Genomic DNA, 18,922 nt, shown 5'->3' with positions numbered 1-18,922 from the left:
AACATTATTACCTTTAATTAATAGCCTCATTTAAATGGTGAAATCTAATTATTTTCCACAAACAGAATCTTCCAGGTTCAGTTCACTACTTCTTTTACATAATCATGCAATGACATAACATACTCGCAATTATATTATTATATGTAGATATGTGGAAGTCTTACATGTCCAGAGCATTTAAAGCGAATAAACTCCTCTTCATCGGCTCACGTTTTTTACACAAACAATGAGAAACCATAAAAACGTACATTCAAGTGTTCAAGTGTTAGTCAGACCTGGAGCCCTGAATGAGTTACCAAAAACCAGCATCGTAGTATCATATACACCGTTATTTCGACTCCTTTAGTTTGAAAGTGAGTTTTGATCGAGTAACTTGTTGATCTGTGCTGCTAAAGCTTTGAGACGGTTCATTTAGTGAACTAGTTCATTCAGCTCGCTAAAAAGAATCGGTTCAAAAGAGTGAGCCATTCGCAAACCGGACGCTCTGGGCGCTTTTCTGAGGCTCTGGATTACAGGTAATAATAATGCAAATAAAGTTCAGTTTCTTGCAGGGACTGATCGTTTCGCTTCATAAGACCTCAATATATCGTCAGGAGCACTGGTGTTAATTTTGCACTGCCTGTATGCTTTTTTTAACCTTAAAGTGCCGGTAGCACCTGACTTGAGAGCTAGCATTCTTCTTTACTTTAAGATAAAAACGTCACGTCGGATGGCCCGAGGGTGAGTAAACGAACAGCAAATTGCTCATTTTTGGGTGAACTGTCCTCATAAACAAAAATAACCATAAGGGTTGAACACAAAGGTACAAAGTGATGTTAAAGGACCGTGTGTTACTACAGCGACGGACATGCTACGGTCATGCCGCTACCGACATGCTACTGAGGTCATGCTTACCAGCTTTAGAGAGAGCTTCTCGCGGGGCGAAAAGAGAAAGCGATCGAGGGAATGAACCGAGAGAAGAGAGAAAACATCAGAGGAGCAACGTCAGACCGCTGTACACGTCATACACACGCATGCAGGTGTGTTCATGCTTTATGATGCCATTGATGAAGCTCACTACATCGCCACAGTTCACTTTTGGCCGGCCGCTTCCGTCATAAGAAAGATTTCCGCTGGCAGGGCCACGGGAAATTAAGTTGAAAGCCTCACTTTGGCACTCGAACAGGGAAAATGTCGCATTAGCGGAAGTACGGGCCTACTATGCGCATTCATATTCCAGAATGTTCTAAACATTTAAAGGGACAGTACACTCAAAATAAAAATTCTGTCATCATTTACTTACCCTCATGCCATTCAATATGCATTTCTTTCTTCTGAAGATGAAGAATGTTGGTAAACATATGGTTTCTGTTTTCATTTAATTCCTAATATTGACTAAAATATTATGGGAGTGACTTCTTTGTTACCAACATTTTTCAGAGAAACGCATACAGGTTTGTAATGGCATGACAGAATGTTCATTTAGGGTTGACTGTCTCTTTAAGATCGAGCTGATAAATTCCACTGTAATTTCTAGCAATATTACACCTTAAGGATGCAACAATATTTAACAAAACCGTTACTACTTGATGCTTTTGCACACGAGGAGAAACAAACAGGACGCAACTGGATTGTATTCAATAGGAACTGATTGGCATTTTCTTTTGATGCAGTGAACTTCAGCATGTACCAATGAACCAGTTATTACACACAATGTTACAGGGTCACATGAGGATGACATCATAAGTCCTAAAGCAATAGTCAGCCAATAAACAGAACAAGTCAGGGATGGGTGTACAAGAGAAAAGACAGAGGAAAGAGAAAGGGAAACAAAAATGAAAAAATTCTCAATAAATGGGCTTGTTTCTGAGGCAGCCCTCGCACCAGAGAGGATTCTGGGTAATCGTACCTGAGAAGGGATCTCAAAACAAAAAAAGAAAACAATGGAGAAGAACAAGTGTGGTAAAAATGTGAAGTGGTAGTTTTAACTGAACACCTGATGTTACTAAATTATTAGTACGATCATAAGAGATCATTTGAACAAAAAACATTTAACATAAAATGAGACATAAATAACTATGCAAATAAAAAGGTTAATATATCATTTAAAAACAAATTATTATATTAAACATAATAAAATTTAAATATAATTTTTAATTAAAAATACATAACATAGTTTTTTCCGTAATATTAAATTGTATTAAAAATATGCAAAATATATAAAAATTTAAAAGTAGTATTTTTATTTTTATATTTATTTAGTAGACTTTGAAAAAAAAAGGTGATCATGCAAAAAAAAAAAATGTTATATATAAAAAAGTGATAAAAATACATTTGTATAATTACCAATGCAATACATGGAATATAAAAATTTATATTTTAGGGTGCTCAAACTAAGGTGCTACTTTTTTTTGACAAATGTATAAACGCATGGACAAGACTTAACATGTTTAAAGACTTCATACTCATGAATGCGCCAAACAGGATGTAGAATTCAACGCGTTTGTAACACACATAGATAGTGAATACAGACGGGCTTGTTCGTGTGAACGTGAAGTACAAATAGAGATAAACATCCAATATCTCAAAGCAGCGAAAAGACACCAAAAGGGGTGAATTCTGAACGTATCTGCGTGTGAGAAAGTGTTACGAGCACCAGGTGGGTCAAAGATGATCGAGAATGCGCAAGGATCGCATTCGGAAGTCGCACTCGTGACACTTTGAGAATTAACCCCTCCCACACAAGCTGATTTGCTGCCAGAGCACAGGGGCGGAGCCAGGCTGCTGGGGTTGCACATGGGAGGCGGGGTCAAAAGACGGAAGAGCCGATGAGAGAGTCAGTTGATGATGATGTAACTTTTCTCAATTACAAATGAATTTTAACACCGAGCATCAGACATTAACCTCATTCATGGCAAGAATTCAAACAGATACAAATTAACGCAGAAACTCGTACTTTTTTTAACAATATCACATTAATTAAAAAAACACTAAATGAGGTTAAGTCTGTTAAATGTATTAACTATATTTCAGCTATCACTCAAGCATACACACACAACTATAAATATTTTAAAAATAATAACAATAATCTCTAGTAATAATAATAATACCAAACTATCCCACAAACTAATAAAAAAAAAAAAATTCAATTAATATTTATACAAAATGTTTCAGAAATGAGCATATATTTTTTTTCAGTCTTATCTCACTTTTATGGATAAATGTGTATCTTTAAGTATGTCTAAGTAAGCCCACACACACTCTTGCCTCCTCTCACACACTTACGACATATTGCCTGGCCTCGAAAGCATACGTAGGCCGACCGAGAGTCCTCTTCATGATTTCTTTATTATAATAGAGAGACTGGGCAGACTGCGGCAAAGAATAAACCCTAATTAAACACACACACACTCATGCACAACTATACAAACACACACTCCATCACTCTACAAGCACACATTAATACAAAAATATACAATAAAAACACTTGTACTCTAGGACAAACACACACCTTTGCGTCAACAAACCTCCGTACATATATAAATCAAACACACACACACCTAACTGACTATCAGACACTAAAACAAACTCACAGACACACTCCTATTATTCTTCAAAATGTTCTCTGATTAGTATAGTCACGTAATAAATACGTGACATGCTCTAGTGTGTACTACTAGAGTAGCCAGCAAAAAGAAAAAAACATACATTATTAAAACAAATCCAACTTTTTTAATAACAATGCTCTAAATTAAAACACTACTGAAGTTTGAGGTCAGTAAAAAAAAATTATGTTTTTGAAAGAAGTCACTTATGTTCACCATTGCTGCTTGTATTTAATTAAAATACAGGAAAAACATTAATATTAGGAAATATTATTACAATTTTAAATAATTGTCTTCTATTTGAATAAATGGCAAAATTCATTCATGTGATGCATTTTCAGCATCATTAAACATGCAGTTTAGGAATTATGTATTATTATTACTTTTTTTAAATTATTTTATTTATCTAATGTACTTATTCAAAATAGAAACCTTGTGTAACCTTATAAGTACATTTACTATTACTTTGGATCAATCGAACGCATTAAACATACGTTTTATTCTGACCTCAAACCTTCAATAAGTAGCGTACATTAAAACACATATATTATAAATAAGCCGGGGGCACAAATGAAGACAATGAAAGTGTCAAAGACCTTCATATGTTTAAGTTTTGTGCATTTTTAATCATTTGTGTTTATAACATCCTTGATCGGATCACCGTTTGAGTCTGCATATGCTAAAAATACAGGGCTCTGTCAGCATGATGAACCTTTCTGTTTGACGCATGGATGGCCAAAAATAGGAAACGATAAATCTGTTTTTTTTTTTGTTCACCATCAAAAAATAGGTGAGATACGCACAGGGACACGGGAAAGCGGGATTAGCTCTGTTATCGGCCGTGTTTTGCGTCTGTTATCTCGCAAAGTCATTCAAAAGTCCGAATCTGAGCTCGCACACGCGGAAACACGCGGACGGCCTTCCTGAAGGGAAGGTGAATCTGGTCTGACTTTATCAGAAAGTCACATGTCAGCGATTGTGCAAACAGAAGACATTGTTTCGGAGTGTTTGTGTGCCGGGAATCGCGTAAAGCTGTACGTTTGAGCACCCGTTTTTATTTGATGGGTCACCGCGGGGCGCCTCCGACTGGAGCCCAGTCTGTTGAATCGCACGTATCTGAAAACGTGAGACACCGAAACCATGGCAAACGCGAACGACGAAACATAAACGAAAGAGAGAGAGAGAGACAGACCGACAGAGAGAGAGAGAGAAAGAGAGAGAAAGAGAGGCAGAGTGGTTTTCATCGGCTGCGTGAGGAGGAGGAAAAAAGGAGCCGAAAAAGATAAACAGTTCCAGAAGTCCAAGTCAGCGCATGACATCATCGCCTGCGGAATCTGAGTCACACTGTGACATCATCGCTTCAAAAGCCAATGCTGCCTTCGAGTCCTTAAAGTCAAACTATTGTAGAAAAAGTATTTCAATTTCAGATTTTATTCTCACTTTCCACAAAGACGGGAGTTTTTAGCACTAGCGTAAGAAAATAAAGAATAATATGATTTAATTTAGAGTGTTTTAACGAATATATATACATTTGCAAAATCTGAAACTGAAGTAAATTAAAGCTAAATATATAAAAAAAAAACGAACAAACCAATAACTGGAAAAAGACTAATAAAAAAGATGAAAGAACATAAGTTACTAAAACTGGAACAGAACAAAAATACATTAAAAAAAGTAAACATTTTAACTGAAAATTAAAGTGTAAATATTAAATCTAATTCAAAATATACAATTACTGAAATAAAACTAAATATAAATATTTGTAAAAACCAGAAAAAACAATAATAATGATAATAAAAATAATAAAATAAAAGTAATAATAAATAAAAATATAATTAAAATATAAATGTTAATACTAGTATTAATTAAACAACACTGATTGGGCCAGTGATTCTTGGTTATAAAAATACAAACTGTGAAAATAAATATTTTATACAAATGTACTATTATTAACAGTATTAAATATGACTAAAGTATTATAGTGTATATATATATATATATGTATATATATATATATATATATATATATATATATATATATATATATATATATATATATATATATATATGTATATATATATGTATATATATATATATATGTATATGTATATATATATATATATATATATATATATATATATATATATATATATATATATATATATATATATACACACACTATAATATTAAAGATATATTGTAGATTTTATAATATAACCACTGTCTCCTATCCATTAAAACCAAAAGCACAGCCAAATAAATAAATAACTAATAAATAAAATAAAATAATTAATATATTTTTGTCCTTATGAAATCATCTTAGGGCACAGGAAAATCCCCCTATCCACCTAAATATGATTATTCAGCCATGACTTAAAAGCAGCATTAGTCAAATCAATGGGTTGTTTTGCATGTAGAAAGTGACGCAAAAATACACCTCAAAATGATAATACGGCTCCTTTTTCTTTATGCAAATGAACACTGACATGACAGCACAGGTGATGACAGGCACAGAGCGGCACACACACACACACACACACAAGTGAAAGACGTGGATCGCCAGCATGCACGGATACTCACCCCGCGCCGGAGGCTCCTGAGGCAGTGCATTTTGGGCTTGGAGGTCATGAGGTCGTTGAATCGGTGGGACAGGGGCTCCTTGGACTGTTTGGGGGTCTGGGGAGTGGGGCAGGGGTCAGGGGTCACAGCAGAAGGTGAGGGAGGGTCAGGGGCTGGCGAGGTGCGGGGATGTTAACAGGGACATAAGCTACCGGTAAGACACGAGCCACAGAGCAGCGACCAGTGAGTGAGAGAGGTTTACAGAGAGAGAGAGAGAGAGAGAGAGAGAGAGAGGGTGGGACCAAATCGATCCGGAAAGAGGTAAACAAAAAAGGAGGGGGAACACAAAACAAGAGAAATAAGGACCCAAAAATGAAACGAATTAATCAATTAATCAATTAATAGAACAAAGGAGAACGCAAACTTAAATGGAACGTAAAAGAAATGGCAACTGAAAGAAACACGCTGCAGCTGTGGTGTTATTAACCCTGTGAGCGAGAGAGTTAGTGCGTTAAACTCTGTCCTGTACATCAGGGGTCACATGCAGGGGTCAGATCACTGCAGAACCATTTAAAGGGACGGTTCACCCAAAAATAAACATCACGCCAATGACTGTCGGGCTTCCGTGGAACACAAAAGGAGATGTTTATGGTGATTTTTCAATGTAATCGAAGCAGATGATTGTCATGCCTCAAACATGACAAAAAGTCCTAAAAGTTGTACATAAAATATTGTTTATGATATGAAAAAAATTAAAATAAGTAAATAAAATGATGCATGTGCATTAGCCATTTTTCTAAATATTATGTAAAAATACATAAAAAAATATTTAGGGTAAATAAATTAGATTAAAAATATATATATATATATATATATATATATATATATATATATATATATATATATACACACACATACATTATTATTAAGTTAAAATACTGCAATAAATGTACATGGATGGTCTTTGATTATATTGATTAAAGCAGTAGTTGTTTAAATACATTTGATGAACTATCTTCCACCAGTAACATCTGCATTTGATCTGTTTTTGTAAGAAGTTCTGGCAGTTTGTCACCTTTTTGTCACTTTTTGACAGCCACGGTCACCATCCACTTTTACTGTATGGCAAAAGAGCAGCATAAATATTGCTTTTATCTTTTTGTGTTCCACAGAAGAAAGTCAAAGAGGGTGAGCGAATGATGACAGCGTTTTCATTTCCGGCCGAACTGTCCCTTTAACAAACATTGCATGCACAGCACACACACACACACACACTCCTCTAAAGCATAAAAACTGATTTTAGGTCAAGCATTCGCTCTTTTTCTCTCTCTCTCTCTTTCACTTTCTTATTAGCGAGCTCCCCAAAGCGTAATGGAGAAATTAATGAACGTGCGTTCTGGGAGAGCTCGCATTAACGCTTCAGTTCCCAACAGACTAGACAACCTGCTAAAACAGACAAAATCTCGCCTCTATGCATTAAGAAAAACCGAGATAAGTCCAAATCTACACAAGCATGCCCAACACCACAGGAAATCAAGATCATGTGTGCAATAATGTGCTTACGATGGAAGCCCATTGAGCAATGAGTTCACCAGAAGCAGTCCTACCACTAAACTACTCTACAGCTCAAATAACCTTTTACACAAAATAAAGAACTGCTTCGGCGTTTAGAGCTGCACTTTTTATTATCATTTATGTAGTAGAGCGCAATTTTCAATTAGCTTTGATTCTTATATTTCCATTGTAAATGATATTTAATTTTTACGAATGCGTTTTAATTGGTAATTGATATAGCTAAATCTAAAAACGGTCAAAAATTTGTGCTGTCAAGCCATTAATCGTGATTAGTCCCATCCAAAATAAGCATACATAATATATGTGTGCTGTGTAAACATATTTATTAAGTATATATAAACGCAATCGCATGCGTGCATATATTTAAGAAAAATATGTCATGTTTATATATATTTATATACAATATAAAATAAAAGAATAAAATACGCATGCATGTAAATAGTTACAAAATATATGCTGTATGTAATAAATACACACACATATACTATAAAACAAAAACTTTATTTTGGATTTATCATGATTATTCATTATAGATCACTATTAAAAATAACATTAATTAGAATAAATAAATAACAGGCATTCCTGACTTTTCAATTATTTTATTGCTATTTGCTCTTTATTTTCTATTTATTCAATTTTTTCTGATCTGCTTAATACTCATGGCCCACAGGCGTCCCATGTAAGAGCGTTACTGTAAACAGCATCTCTCCTTGTTTTTCCAAAGTAGAGCTGATTTCCTGCAGTAATCAACAGCATGTCACAGATGCTGCCAACATCAGCTTAACTCGTGCTGAACCCAGAAGATGCCTATAATCTTTACCATCACGGATAAACACAAGAAAGGTTTTAACTTCTAAACCTCCAGAACATTCTAACTCCGTCAAAATCGTCTGCTTTCATGCATAAACACCATTAATCAGATACAGTTCTGCATGAGACATGCGTGCTTTCTAAGTCTCCTAACAATGCTGTGTGTTATTCACATACACAAACGGACACACAAAACACGCACGAGCTAGACGTGAACCGACAAACACAGGCTATGCTTGGAACAGCACACTACATACTTCTACTATTATTTAAGCATTATGTGCAATATGCAAATTCCCTACTACTGTACATTTGCCAAATGTGAAAAAAACCCCACACGTAACACATGGAACATGATATCCCATAATGCAATGCGCAAATGTTCCATTTCCAGTGTGAAGAGAATATAAACTGCAGTATTTCATACATTATTTCACACATACTGCTAAATGTATGCAATAAATGCACTAAAAAGGCAAATAACTATATTTTATTCTCGTATAGCATCTTGCTGATTTGATGAGATCGTGTGAGCACGATATGCTGTATATTGTAATGTTTTGCATAAATTAAAATAAACATCTGATGTATTTAAAAATCTCACAAAGGCAGCCTTTATTTGCCGTAAAAATACAGTAAAAATATTCATATTGAAATATTATTTATTTATAACTTAAAATAACTGCTGCGATATATTTTTAAATTATATATATATGAATTTTCAGCATCATTGCTCCAGTCTTTAGTGTCATATGACCCTTCAGAAATCAATCTAATTGGCAGATTTTTATTTTTCAGATCGAAAACGGTCATATTTTCATGTTTTCTTAACATTTTGTACATCCTAAATAAATAGAAAGTTCAAAATAGCAGCATTTACTTGAAAATATACCATTATGGAAGTCTTCACTATCATTTTAGATGAATTTAACGCGTCCTTGCCGACTAAAATATTAAATAAACTACACAACCGTAAACAGTATACAGTATATACTGCACAGTATGAACTAGTTCTCCATTCCGCCCATAGCCACACAGACACACCTCATTAAATACGTATGACAGTGTTAATGCTCACATCCTGGTCCTGCGAGGTTAGGCGGGGTTTGGACTGAGCATGCTCAGTAAGAGCGGAGCCTTTGACACAAACGTCAAAGGTCACAAGAAGACAGAGGAAGACGAGGAACAGGAAGAAGAATGTGGTTACCATGAGAACAGCACCGATGGGTGGCCGGAGAAAAGGAAGTTACTCTCGGTTTGAAAGGACGACACGGGAATAAAGAGTTACGTTTCTCTGCAAAGGTCAAAGGTGAGGCCCCTCGGGCCGTGCATTAGTACGTTATCGGTGGAGCGTCAGGATGAACATATTTTCGTGCAGGTGAACACAGGGAGGGGAAAGGAAAGGAGAACGATGGCGGCAAACGAATAACAGCATCTACAGATACTACAGTAAAACTACAGAATCCAAACTAATAAACAAGCACAAACTAAAACAAAAACTTACAGAAACACATCAAACAATCGCTCTCGCGAGGTGTCAGCTGTTCGGATTTACTGGAGCTTGGTTTTCTGTCAGATCGGAGTAACTGCGAGTGAACGTGACGCCGGTGTGTGTTACCTTGTTTTTCTTAATGAAAGGCCAGAGGGTTTTGCTCTTGCTCTTGCTGGAGCGGTCTGCTTTGCTCTCCGGGCGTGAGTTAGTGAGGCTGGTCTCAGACACCGTCCTCTTCATCGCCTGGCCGTAGTCTTCAAACTCCACATCGCCGGGAGGCTCGAACCCAGACTTATATGACTCTATGACCTGAGAGGAGTCCTGCGGGGAAAGAGAGCACAAACAGTCTTATTGTGTGCTTATCATTTTTTATTAATATTGTAAACTAAATGTGATTGAAAAATAAAAATTAATTAATTAAAAAAATAAATAAAATAAAAAATCATATATATATATATATAGATATATAGATATATATTTTTTTATATTTATTTACTTCAAAAGTATTGTTGAGACAACTAGATAAAACTATATTTTATAGATAAAAAAACAAACCCTATATATATATATATATATAGAATTTTTTTTTTAATTTTTTTTACATTTTTTGTTTCTTTTTGAGAATGCCTTTAAAAGGGGGTTTTTATCACATTTTGGTAATTTCTGAAGATGTTTTGTCCGAACTGTATAATCAGATACAACAACCACATGCAGTGTAATTTATTATATATATTAAACCATTTCAGAGATTCTTGATTACACCAGAGGTGATTTATAGACGGCATATTTAATTTTCGCAAATGATAATAAGGTTGTAAAGAACAAATAAAGCATAAAGCTTTTAACATGTCATATTGTGTCACTATTACTTATATCCTTATTTCAATATCAAGAAAATATGTTTTCACAAATTTCTAGTAAATAAATCTGAAGCAACATGTTTTTCAAAAACTAAACATGATCTTTTTCTTAAGTAAGATCTTTTCTCTTTTTCCTACTTATTCTAAAACCTAAGCCAAAAACACATTAAATTAATTTAAAATAAATCACATTATTTAAAGCTTTAATAATTGCAGCCTTAATGAGCACAAGATATTAAAAAATGATTTCTGTATTTTCATAATTAGCAAATTATGCTTCTCGAGTCAGATGAAGGATCAGTTATCAGTCATTTCTGATAATCTAATCCATTTGAAGACTGATCCTGGACCAGAATCAGTAATGTCTCGTTTAGCAGAAAATGAGGGGCATTTCAGACAGAAAGTGTGTATGAGTGTGCTACTGACATTCTTGGGTTCGATGGAGTCGGCCGCTTGTGTTATTCCATCCAGGCATTTCCCGATGATGGGCAGAATCTGACGATCGACCTCCGCAAACGTCTTCAGCGACTCTCCCATCCGCTCTATCCTCTTCTCCTCCATGGCCTGGATCTTCTGCTCACGACACACACATACAGAGTTAGCGTGATCGCACCACGCACCGTGTTTATTCCACCGCCTCGTTTGCATAATTCACAATAACGAATTCAGAAATAATGCACTCGGTGCATGCAAATAAATGACGGTATTAGTAGCTAGTCGTTCTCAGTGGATGTTTCTGCGTGTGTGTGTGTGTGCACCTGGAAAATATTAGGGATGATGGTGTAATAATGTTCGTTCTGTTCCTGGTTGAACTTCTGAAGGTATGAGGAATATTCATTCTTGCTGTCAGAAGCCATCTGGTGTCTCATCTGAGCCTGCTGCCGTGCCTAAAAGAGAGAGGATGAAATATTACCGACTATGTGATATGATTTTATTAATTAAACCCCTAAAAACACACAAACGTAAACCCAATCAAGTATACACACGATTTTACAATTTTTGCATCTTCCTACATCTTTGTGAAACCATTCATATATTCAAAACAGTCATGCATTTGCATGATTTTATAAACTATCGCAAACGTGCCTTATGTTAAATATTCAGTTATGAGACTTTCAGCCAATGAGATTTCATTGTAGGTGGGGCTGGTGTGATTTAAGTCATTTAAGTGCATGATAAACCTTTATCGCTGTGACTAGGGGATGTAGTGCACTCAAAATAACCCACTCAGTGACTTCCCCTCAATTCGCTCGCAAACCTCAAAATCCTCACATCACACCTTCAGCCTGATGCATACAAATGTGTGTTTATACACACTTATGTGTCAAACGGCAGATAATGGCGTGTGTGAAAATCTAAAGTTTTTGTGGGTTGAATGTTGCTGAGGTAAATGCTGTTCAAAAGCATACTGATGCATTTCAACGCACATCGTTTAAGTGAGACGATACAGAGAAAGCAGTCTCATGTTAACCACATCCTGATCCGATTCTAGGAAATCATTTTGGTTAACCTGTGGTTCAGTGTTGCCATGGAAACACTCAAACTTCACCAGCAGCAGCAGCAGACAAGTGCATGAGCCGACTGGAAGTTCCGATAAATGTCCCCAAAAAGTACATTTGCACTAAATGAAAATGTATCAAAATTATTTAGAGCAGGTTTGTAGCTGTAATTGATTAGAGTGATTTGTGTCTTAATATCACTGCTTGTGCCTAAATACAAGAATGTCTAAATATTGCATGCAAACATATTAATTTAGTTTTAATATATTTTTTATTTCATACAAAATAAAATCTGCAATATATAAATAAATATAATACAATAATGTCTTGTTTTATTATTTTATTATTATTGTTTAATGAAAATGTACATTTGATACAGATAAGAAATATTATTTCAATATTTAAATGGGCTATTTAAATATTCTTACTTTTAAGAAAAAAATTGAAGTAATGAGCGTGATACACGAAATATAAACATAATACAATATATTTCATTTCCTATTGTATATTATAAATATTATGTTCATATGTATGATCAAATATTAAACTAAATATCATTCTTAAATATGTAATATAAAAACTGTAATGGACAAGCAGTACGTGATGATACACTACAATAACATAATCTAATATATATATATATATATATATATATATATATATATATATTTATTTTATTTTTTTTTTATTATTTTTTTCTTCTACATTATACGTTATACAATATTTCAATATTATTATCATATTTTATCATATTACATTTTTACAATATTTTGTAAACTTCGGACACATTGCAACCAGCAGATACTGATAACACGCACAAACACACACCTCCTTAATAAACTGTGATATGGTGAGCTGACATTTATATATGAACCAGCAAAACAGAAATCTCTGGGGATTACATCTTTAAATATTCATGCCTGGAGCGATGTGACTGGTGGAGCAGCAGCGCAGACAAACTTTACTCAAGCCTGTGATTGGGTGGCCGTTCAGCAGGTGTGTCGTGTGGGCGTGGTCATGGCTGGACAGGAAGCAACAGTGTCCCGACACACAGACACACACACACAGACCTGCCGCCGTGCACCTACCTTATGGTAACATCGCTTCAAGGCATGATTAAAAAAAAAAAACACATACACATTAGTTAGAGCTTAGGCTACCCGTGCGTTAGTACTTAACATGATAGTAATATCCGACACAAATCGCTCGACGACATATTAAACGAAGGCAAACAAACCATCGTGTGTGGAAACCACACAACCCTTCGACACATAAACAGACCGGCTGCGGTCATGAAATACAAGCATACTGCTTAAAACACACCATTTAAAAAATATATATTTTAACCAGTGTATGCAACTGTAATTAAATCATATAACTCGTTATTGTCAAACGACCTCATTATGTTCCATGTTTACTTAGGTGACTGACGTCTAGTCATGACTCTGCATTTTTTAAATCGGGATAGTGCAAAAAATGTCAGATTTTGGCATTCTTTCATCCAAAGCTCAAGAAAGAGAAAAAAATGTGTGGTTGTGTTACATTCGGTTTATGTGTCTCGGTGCAAATAAAAGTGGAAGTCAAGATGCATTGCATTGGTACTCTGATATTCCATGCATTCATAATCCAAATGCTGTGCATAGTATACATACTGTAAACTGCAGAAATAGTATGCTATTCTGAATGCAGTCACTGACTAATTGAGCCAGTGCAGCTGTTGTACCTTTACTGACCCTGAAACGTCTGCATTTTTCATTAATTGAAGGAAGTCTGAAAGATTGGCTTTGGCTTTGCATTTGACTTTTGGACTCCAGATCTCTGGAGTTCTTCGCTATCTGACCGTTAAATGACAAAAAAGCTCTCTGGACTCCTGGAAGCAGGAGCTCTTTTCCACATCTGAATACTTTGGAAATTTCTTTTTGTTCAGCTCAAGCTATCACAGAGACATCTGCCCAGCACACGCTCTGGAACAAAGAACGATTAAAAGTGAGTAAAGAGATCGTAGGCGATGTTGCCTGTCCTGTATGACTCCACAGTCCCACACACACACACACACACACACACACACACACACGGTCGAGTTTCCTCACTGTGCCACGGCAGCAGTGTGAGACAGTGATGGATGTGTTAAGATCAAGTGAAGGGAAAAACAGACATGTGTGAATCACCAGGGCTGTATCAGTTTATCACTCTTATATAAACCAAACTGAAACTAAATAAAACTAAGTCAGATGATGACAGCAATGAAATCGTGATCAGATTTATTATAAACCTGAGTTTCATTCAGCTTACATGCAAACTATCTATCTATCTATCTGTCTATCTTTTTTTCTGGAAGAATAGACAGACAGACAGACAGACAGACTGTCTGTCTGATCAGATCATTTTATTAGAAAACAGTCAGATAGACAGAAATAATAAATGAAAGAATAGACAGACAGACAGATAGATAGATAGATAGATAGATAGATAGAGACAGATAGACAGACAGACAGATAGATAGATAGATAGATAGATAGATAGATAGATAGATAGATAGATAGATAGATAGATAGATAGATAGATAGATAGATAGATAGATAGATAGATATAGATAGATAGACAGATAGATAGACAGATAGATAGATAGATAGATAGATAGATAGATAGATAGATAGATAGATAGATAGATAGATAGATAGATAGATAGATAGATAGACAGACAGACAGACAGACAGACAGACAGACAGACAGACAGACAGACAGACAGACAGATAGATAGATAGATAGATAGATAGATAGATAGATAGATAGATAGATAGATAGATAGATAGATAGAGGTTCAGAAAAGTATGAAAGACATTCAGAATACTCCATCTGCCATCAGTGGTTCAATCGGTATTTTATGAAGATGACGAAAATACTTTTTATAAGCCAAGAAAATATAATGACTTGATGATCAATACTTTGACTCCTCTGCATCATCTCATGGCAGAATAAGAGCTGAAGGCACACTGTTCAGTCACACCACAAGGATGCGCTGCTCACAGGAGAGGCTATACGTAGTTTGGAGACTCAGAGGAGACAAATTACTGAATGAAGTCATTATTTTTATTTTCTTTATGAACAAAAAGTATTCTCGTGGCCTCATGACATACAGATTGAACCCCTGATGGCAGATGAAGTATTCTGACGATGTCTTTCATACATTTCTGGACCTCGACAGAGTTATTTACTTGGCAGTCAACGGGACAGTCACAAGCCTCCTGGAGCTCATCCAAAATATCTTAAATCGTGTTCCGAAGAAGAACAAAGCTTTTATGGTTTTGGAACGACGTGAATTATGACAAGAACTTGTGTTTTTTTCTTTGGGAATCCTAGATGATTTCTTCTCAGACGCTCTTACCTTCTCCACGTCTGCTTTCGTCACGTTGATGTCTGCGTCCATCTTCTCAAAGTACTGCTGGGCTCGATCTGCTTCCTTACAGTCCCGCTCAAACTTCCTCTTACACTGCGCGCGCACACACACACACACACACACACACACACGTGTTAAAGCATGGCAGAACACACTGCTCTTGATTCATGTACACACAGATGTTCAGATGCAGAACAGTCAGAGTTTAATTAGCACGCTCACACACAGATGTGTGAAGTTCTGCAGTATAATAAACGCTCGTCCATTATCACTCTGTTTATCCTTCATCTCGCTCTCACACTCATTTATTTGAAGGGACAATCAACATTTGTGTCCGCACTGACCACTGAATCACCCGATCACGCAAACACACACAATGAGCTCATTCTTATACACAGACACACACAGGCAGTGCGCGCTCTCTCTGTCTCTCTCTCTCTCTCTCTCTCTCTCTCTCTCTCTCTCTGTCTCTCTCTCTCTCTCTCTCTCTCTCTCTCTCTCTCTGTCTCTCTCTCTCTCTCTCTCTCTCTCTCTCTCTCTCTCTCTCTCTCTCTCTCTCTCTGTCTCTCTCTCTCTCTCTCTCTCTCTCTCTCTCTCTCTCTCTCTCTCTCTCTCTCTCTCTCTCTCTCTCTCTCTCTCTCTCTCTCTCTCTCTCTCTCTCTCTCTCTCTCTCTCTCTCTCTCTCTCTCTCTCTCTCTCTCTCTCTCTCTCTCTCTCTCTCTGTCTCTCTCTCTCTCTCTCTCTCTCTCTCTCTCTCTCTCTCTCTCTCTCTCTCTCTCTCTCTCTCTCTCTCTCTCTCTCTCTCTCTCTCTCTCTCTCTCTCTCTCTCTCTCTCTCTCTCTCTCTCTCTCTCTCTCTCTCTCTCTCTCTCTCTCTCTCTCTCTCTCTCTCTCTCTCTCTCTCTCTCTCTCTCTCTCTCTCTCTCTCTCTCTCTCTCTCTCTCTCTCTCTCTCTCTCTCTCTCTCTCTCTCTCTCTCTCTCTCTCTCTCTCTCTCTCTCTCTCTCTCTCTCTCTCTCTCTCTCTCTCTCTGTCTCTCTCTCTCTCTCTCTCTCTCTCTCTCTCTCTCTCTCTCTCTCAAACACACACACACACACACACGCACAAACTGAATCAACAAACAGACTGCTAACAACGACATGATCCATCTCTAACAACACACACTTTCAGACAGTGGGCGTTCACAGGAATATCCTGATATATCCTGTCTGCTTCAGTGTGTGTGTGAGATGCTCCTCTGATCAAATTTGTAGTAAAATGTTGTATTGAATAAAATACAGATAATATCATGTTTTAATATTAAAATTAAATTGAAATTGAACCTCAATATTTTATATCTAATACTGACGGAAATATACATTTTTTTACAAAAATGAATGAAATAAATCTTCAAAATATGTAATTAAATAATGCAAGGTAAATTATATTTTAAGCAAACAAATTAATATTATAATAATATATTAATATTAATATACAATGATAAAATAATGTATAATACTATTTTAATTTAATAATATATGAAATGCTGTACTGAATAATAATAGGGTTTTTTTATTTATTAAAGAAAAAAATTCATCTTATACTTATTTAGGTTTTAAGTGATTCTAATAATTATATTAATAATATTAAAATATTGTATTAAATAATGCAAAATAATAGCCTTTTCGCTTTTGGCCCCAGACTTTTGAAGACCACTGCTGATATACCATAACATTACCACCTAGGAACATTGAGATTCCAGGGCTCATTTATTTGAAGGATTATCGTTTGATTATTGATGTTGACCAAACTCACCGACTCTAACTGTTTCCAACTGCCTTCGATCTGTTGCTGTGCCTTCCGACCATCGTGGAAATGCTGTGAGAGAGAAGGATGAAGAAATTAATCATTAATTTATTAAGATCTATCTTAGTTTTACATACATGAACTCAAATTTTATCTTGTTCCCATCAAGAGAGATCAACTGAAATGAAGGAGCTCTCATTTGGGGTTAAATAGCATGAGTATTTCTAAAACAGAGTTAGGATCCTATGTAAGCCTGAACCTGAGAGATACTGTGTGTGTGTGTGTGTTTGCATGTTTGTTTGAGCTGCCAGGAAGCCATATTGCCGTGTTCTGTGTGTATCCTGTGTGTGTGTGTGTCGTCACACTCCAGGCCGTCTGTGTGTTTTTCTCGACCGCTCCTCTCGGCCTGAGCACTCCAGGAAAGTGTTCGTTTGGCCAAAACTCAAGCATCTCCCTCACAAAGAGCTCAGTGTGACACACAGATAAAGAGCTGCTTCTCATGCAGGTCTGAGATCAGCTGAACACAACACATGACCGCTTCAGCCAGATCGATATATAAAGGCATAGCATTTTTTTTACAGCGATCAAAATAATATGCAATACATAATACTATATATAGTAAATATTCGTTATTTATCACTTAAGAATAATGTCATTAAATTCAATAATTTTATCTGATTATTTATTTTATGTTATTTACATTACTATAATAATAATTTACATGATTATTTATAATTATTAATAAATACAAAATTAATTATTTGCATTTAACATACATTAATTAAGTGATTTATTGTGTTATTATAAAGTAATCATTTTTAGAAATTACAATATTAATTATTATCTTTTTATATTCATTATTTCTATTTAACAGTATTTTTTGATTATATATTATTAATCTAAGTCAATAGTTATTCTTTAATATAATTACCTTCTAAAGCTTATAAGTTTACAATTTTAGATTATTTATTTTAATATAAGATATGCACTATAAATATTCATTATTTGTAAGTAACTTTAGCTAAAAGCATCTGTTTATTATTTCTTTTATTATTTATTAAGATACTAATGTAAAAAAAAGTATAATTTTGTAACAGCAAACATGGTAATTCGCTATAATCATTTTTTGTCCATCACTGTACATGTTATCAATTATTTTGTGTCCTTATTAGAATGGACAAAACGCCACGGACTGAACCCAGAACATTCCTGATTAATAACTGCATCATTAATGCTTGTAAGAAGTTTGAGTGGAGTCTCAGCTGCTGTCTGTGAAACACATAAACACCTGCAGTGAATGTCAGACGCTCGGATCTGTCGTAATGACACAGATTAGACTCAATATCCTGTTTACTACAAAGAC

The 18,922-nt window shown here is 35.4% G+C and overlaps 1 protein-coding gene across 1 annotated transcript in view; it reads right to left on the bottom strand.

Annotated features, from left to right (window-relative positions):
* LOC122341086 (formin-binding protein 1) overlaps positions 1–18,922 on the bottom strand; it is a 57,357-nt gene that overhangs the window by 8,747 nt on the left and 29,688 nt on the right. The window contains 8 exon segments of the mRNA XM_043234419.1: positions 895–909; positions 6,165–6,323; positions 6,325–6,351; positions 10,147–10,341; positions 11,307–11,453; positions 11,639–11,767; positions 15,765–15,869; positions 17,569–17,631. Coding sequence (XP_043090354.1) covers positions 895–909; positions 6,165–6,323; positions 6,325–6,351; positions 10,147–10,341; positions 11,307–11,453; positions 11,639–11,767; positions 15,765–15,869; positions 17,569–17,631 — 840 coding nt within the window.

This window comes from Puntigrus tetrazona, unplaced genomic scaffold (genome assembly GCF_018831695.1).
Source record: "Puntigrus tetrazona isolate hp1 unplaced genomic scaffold, ASM1883169v1 S000001111, whole genome shotgun sequence".
NCBI lineage: Eukaryota > Metazoa > Chordata > Actinopteri > Cypriniformes > Cyprinidae > Puntigrus > Puntigrus tetrazona.
The sequence above is the reverse complement of the archived record's forward strand: the minus strand, read 5'-3'. Positions and strand labels throughout refer to the sequence as shown.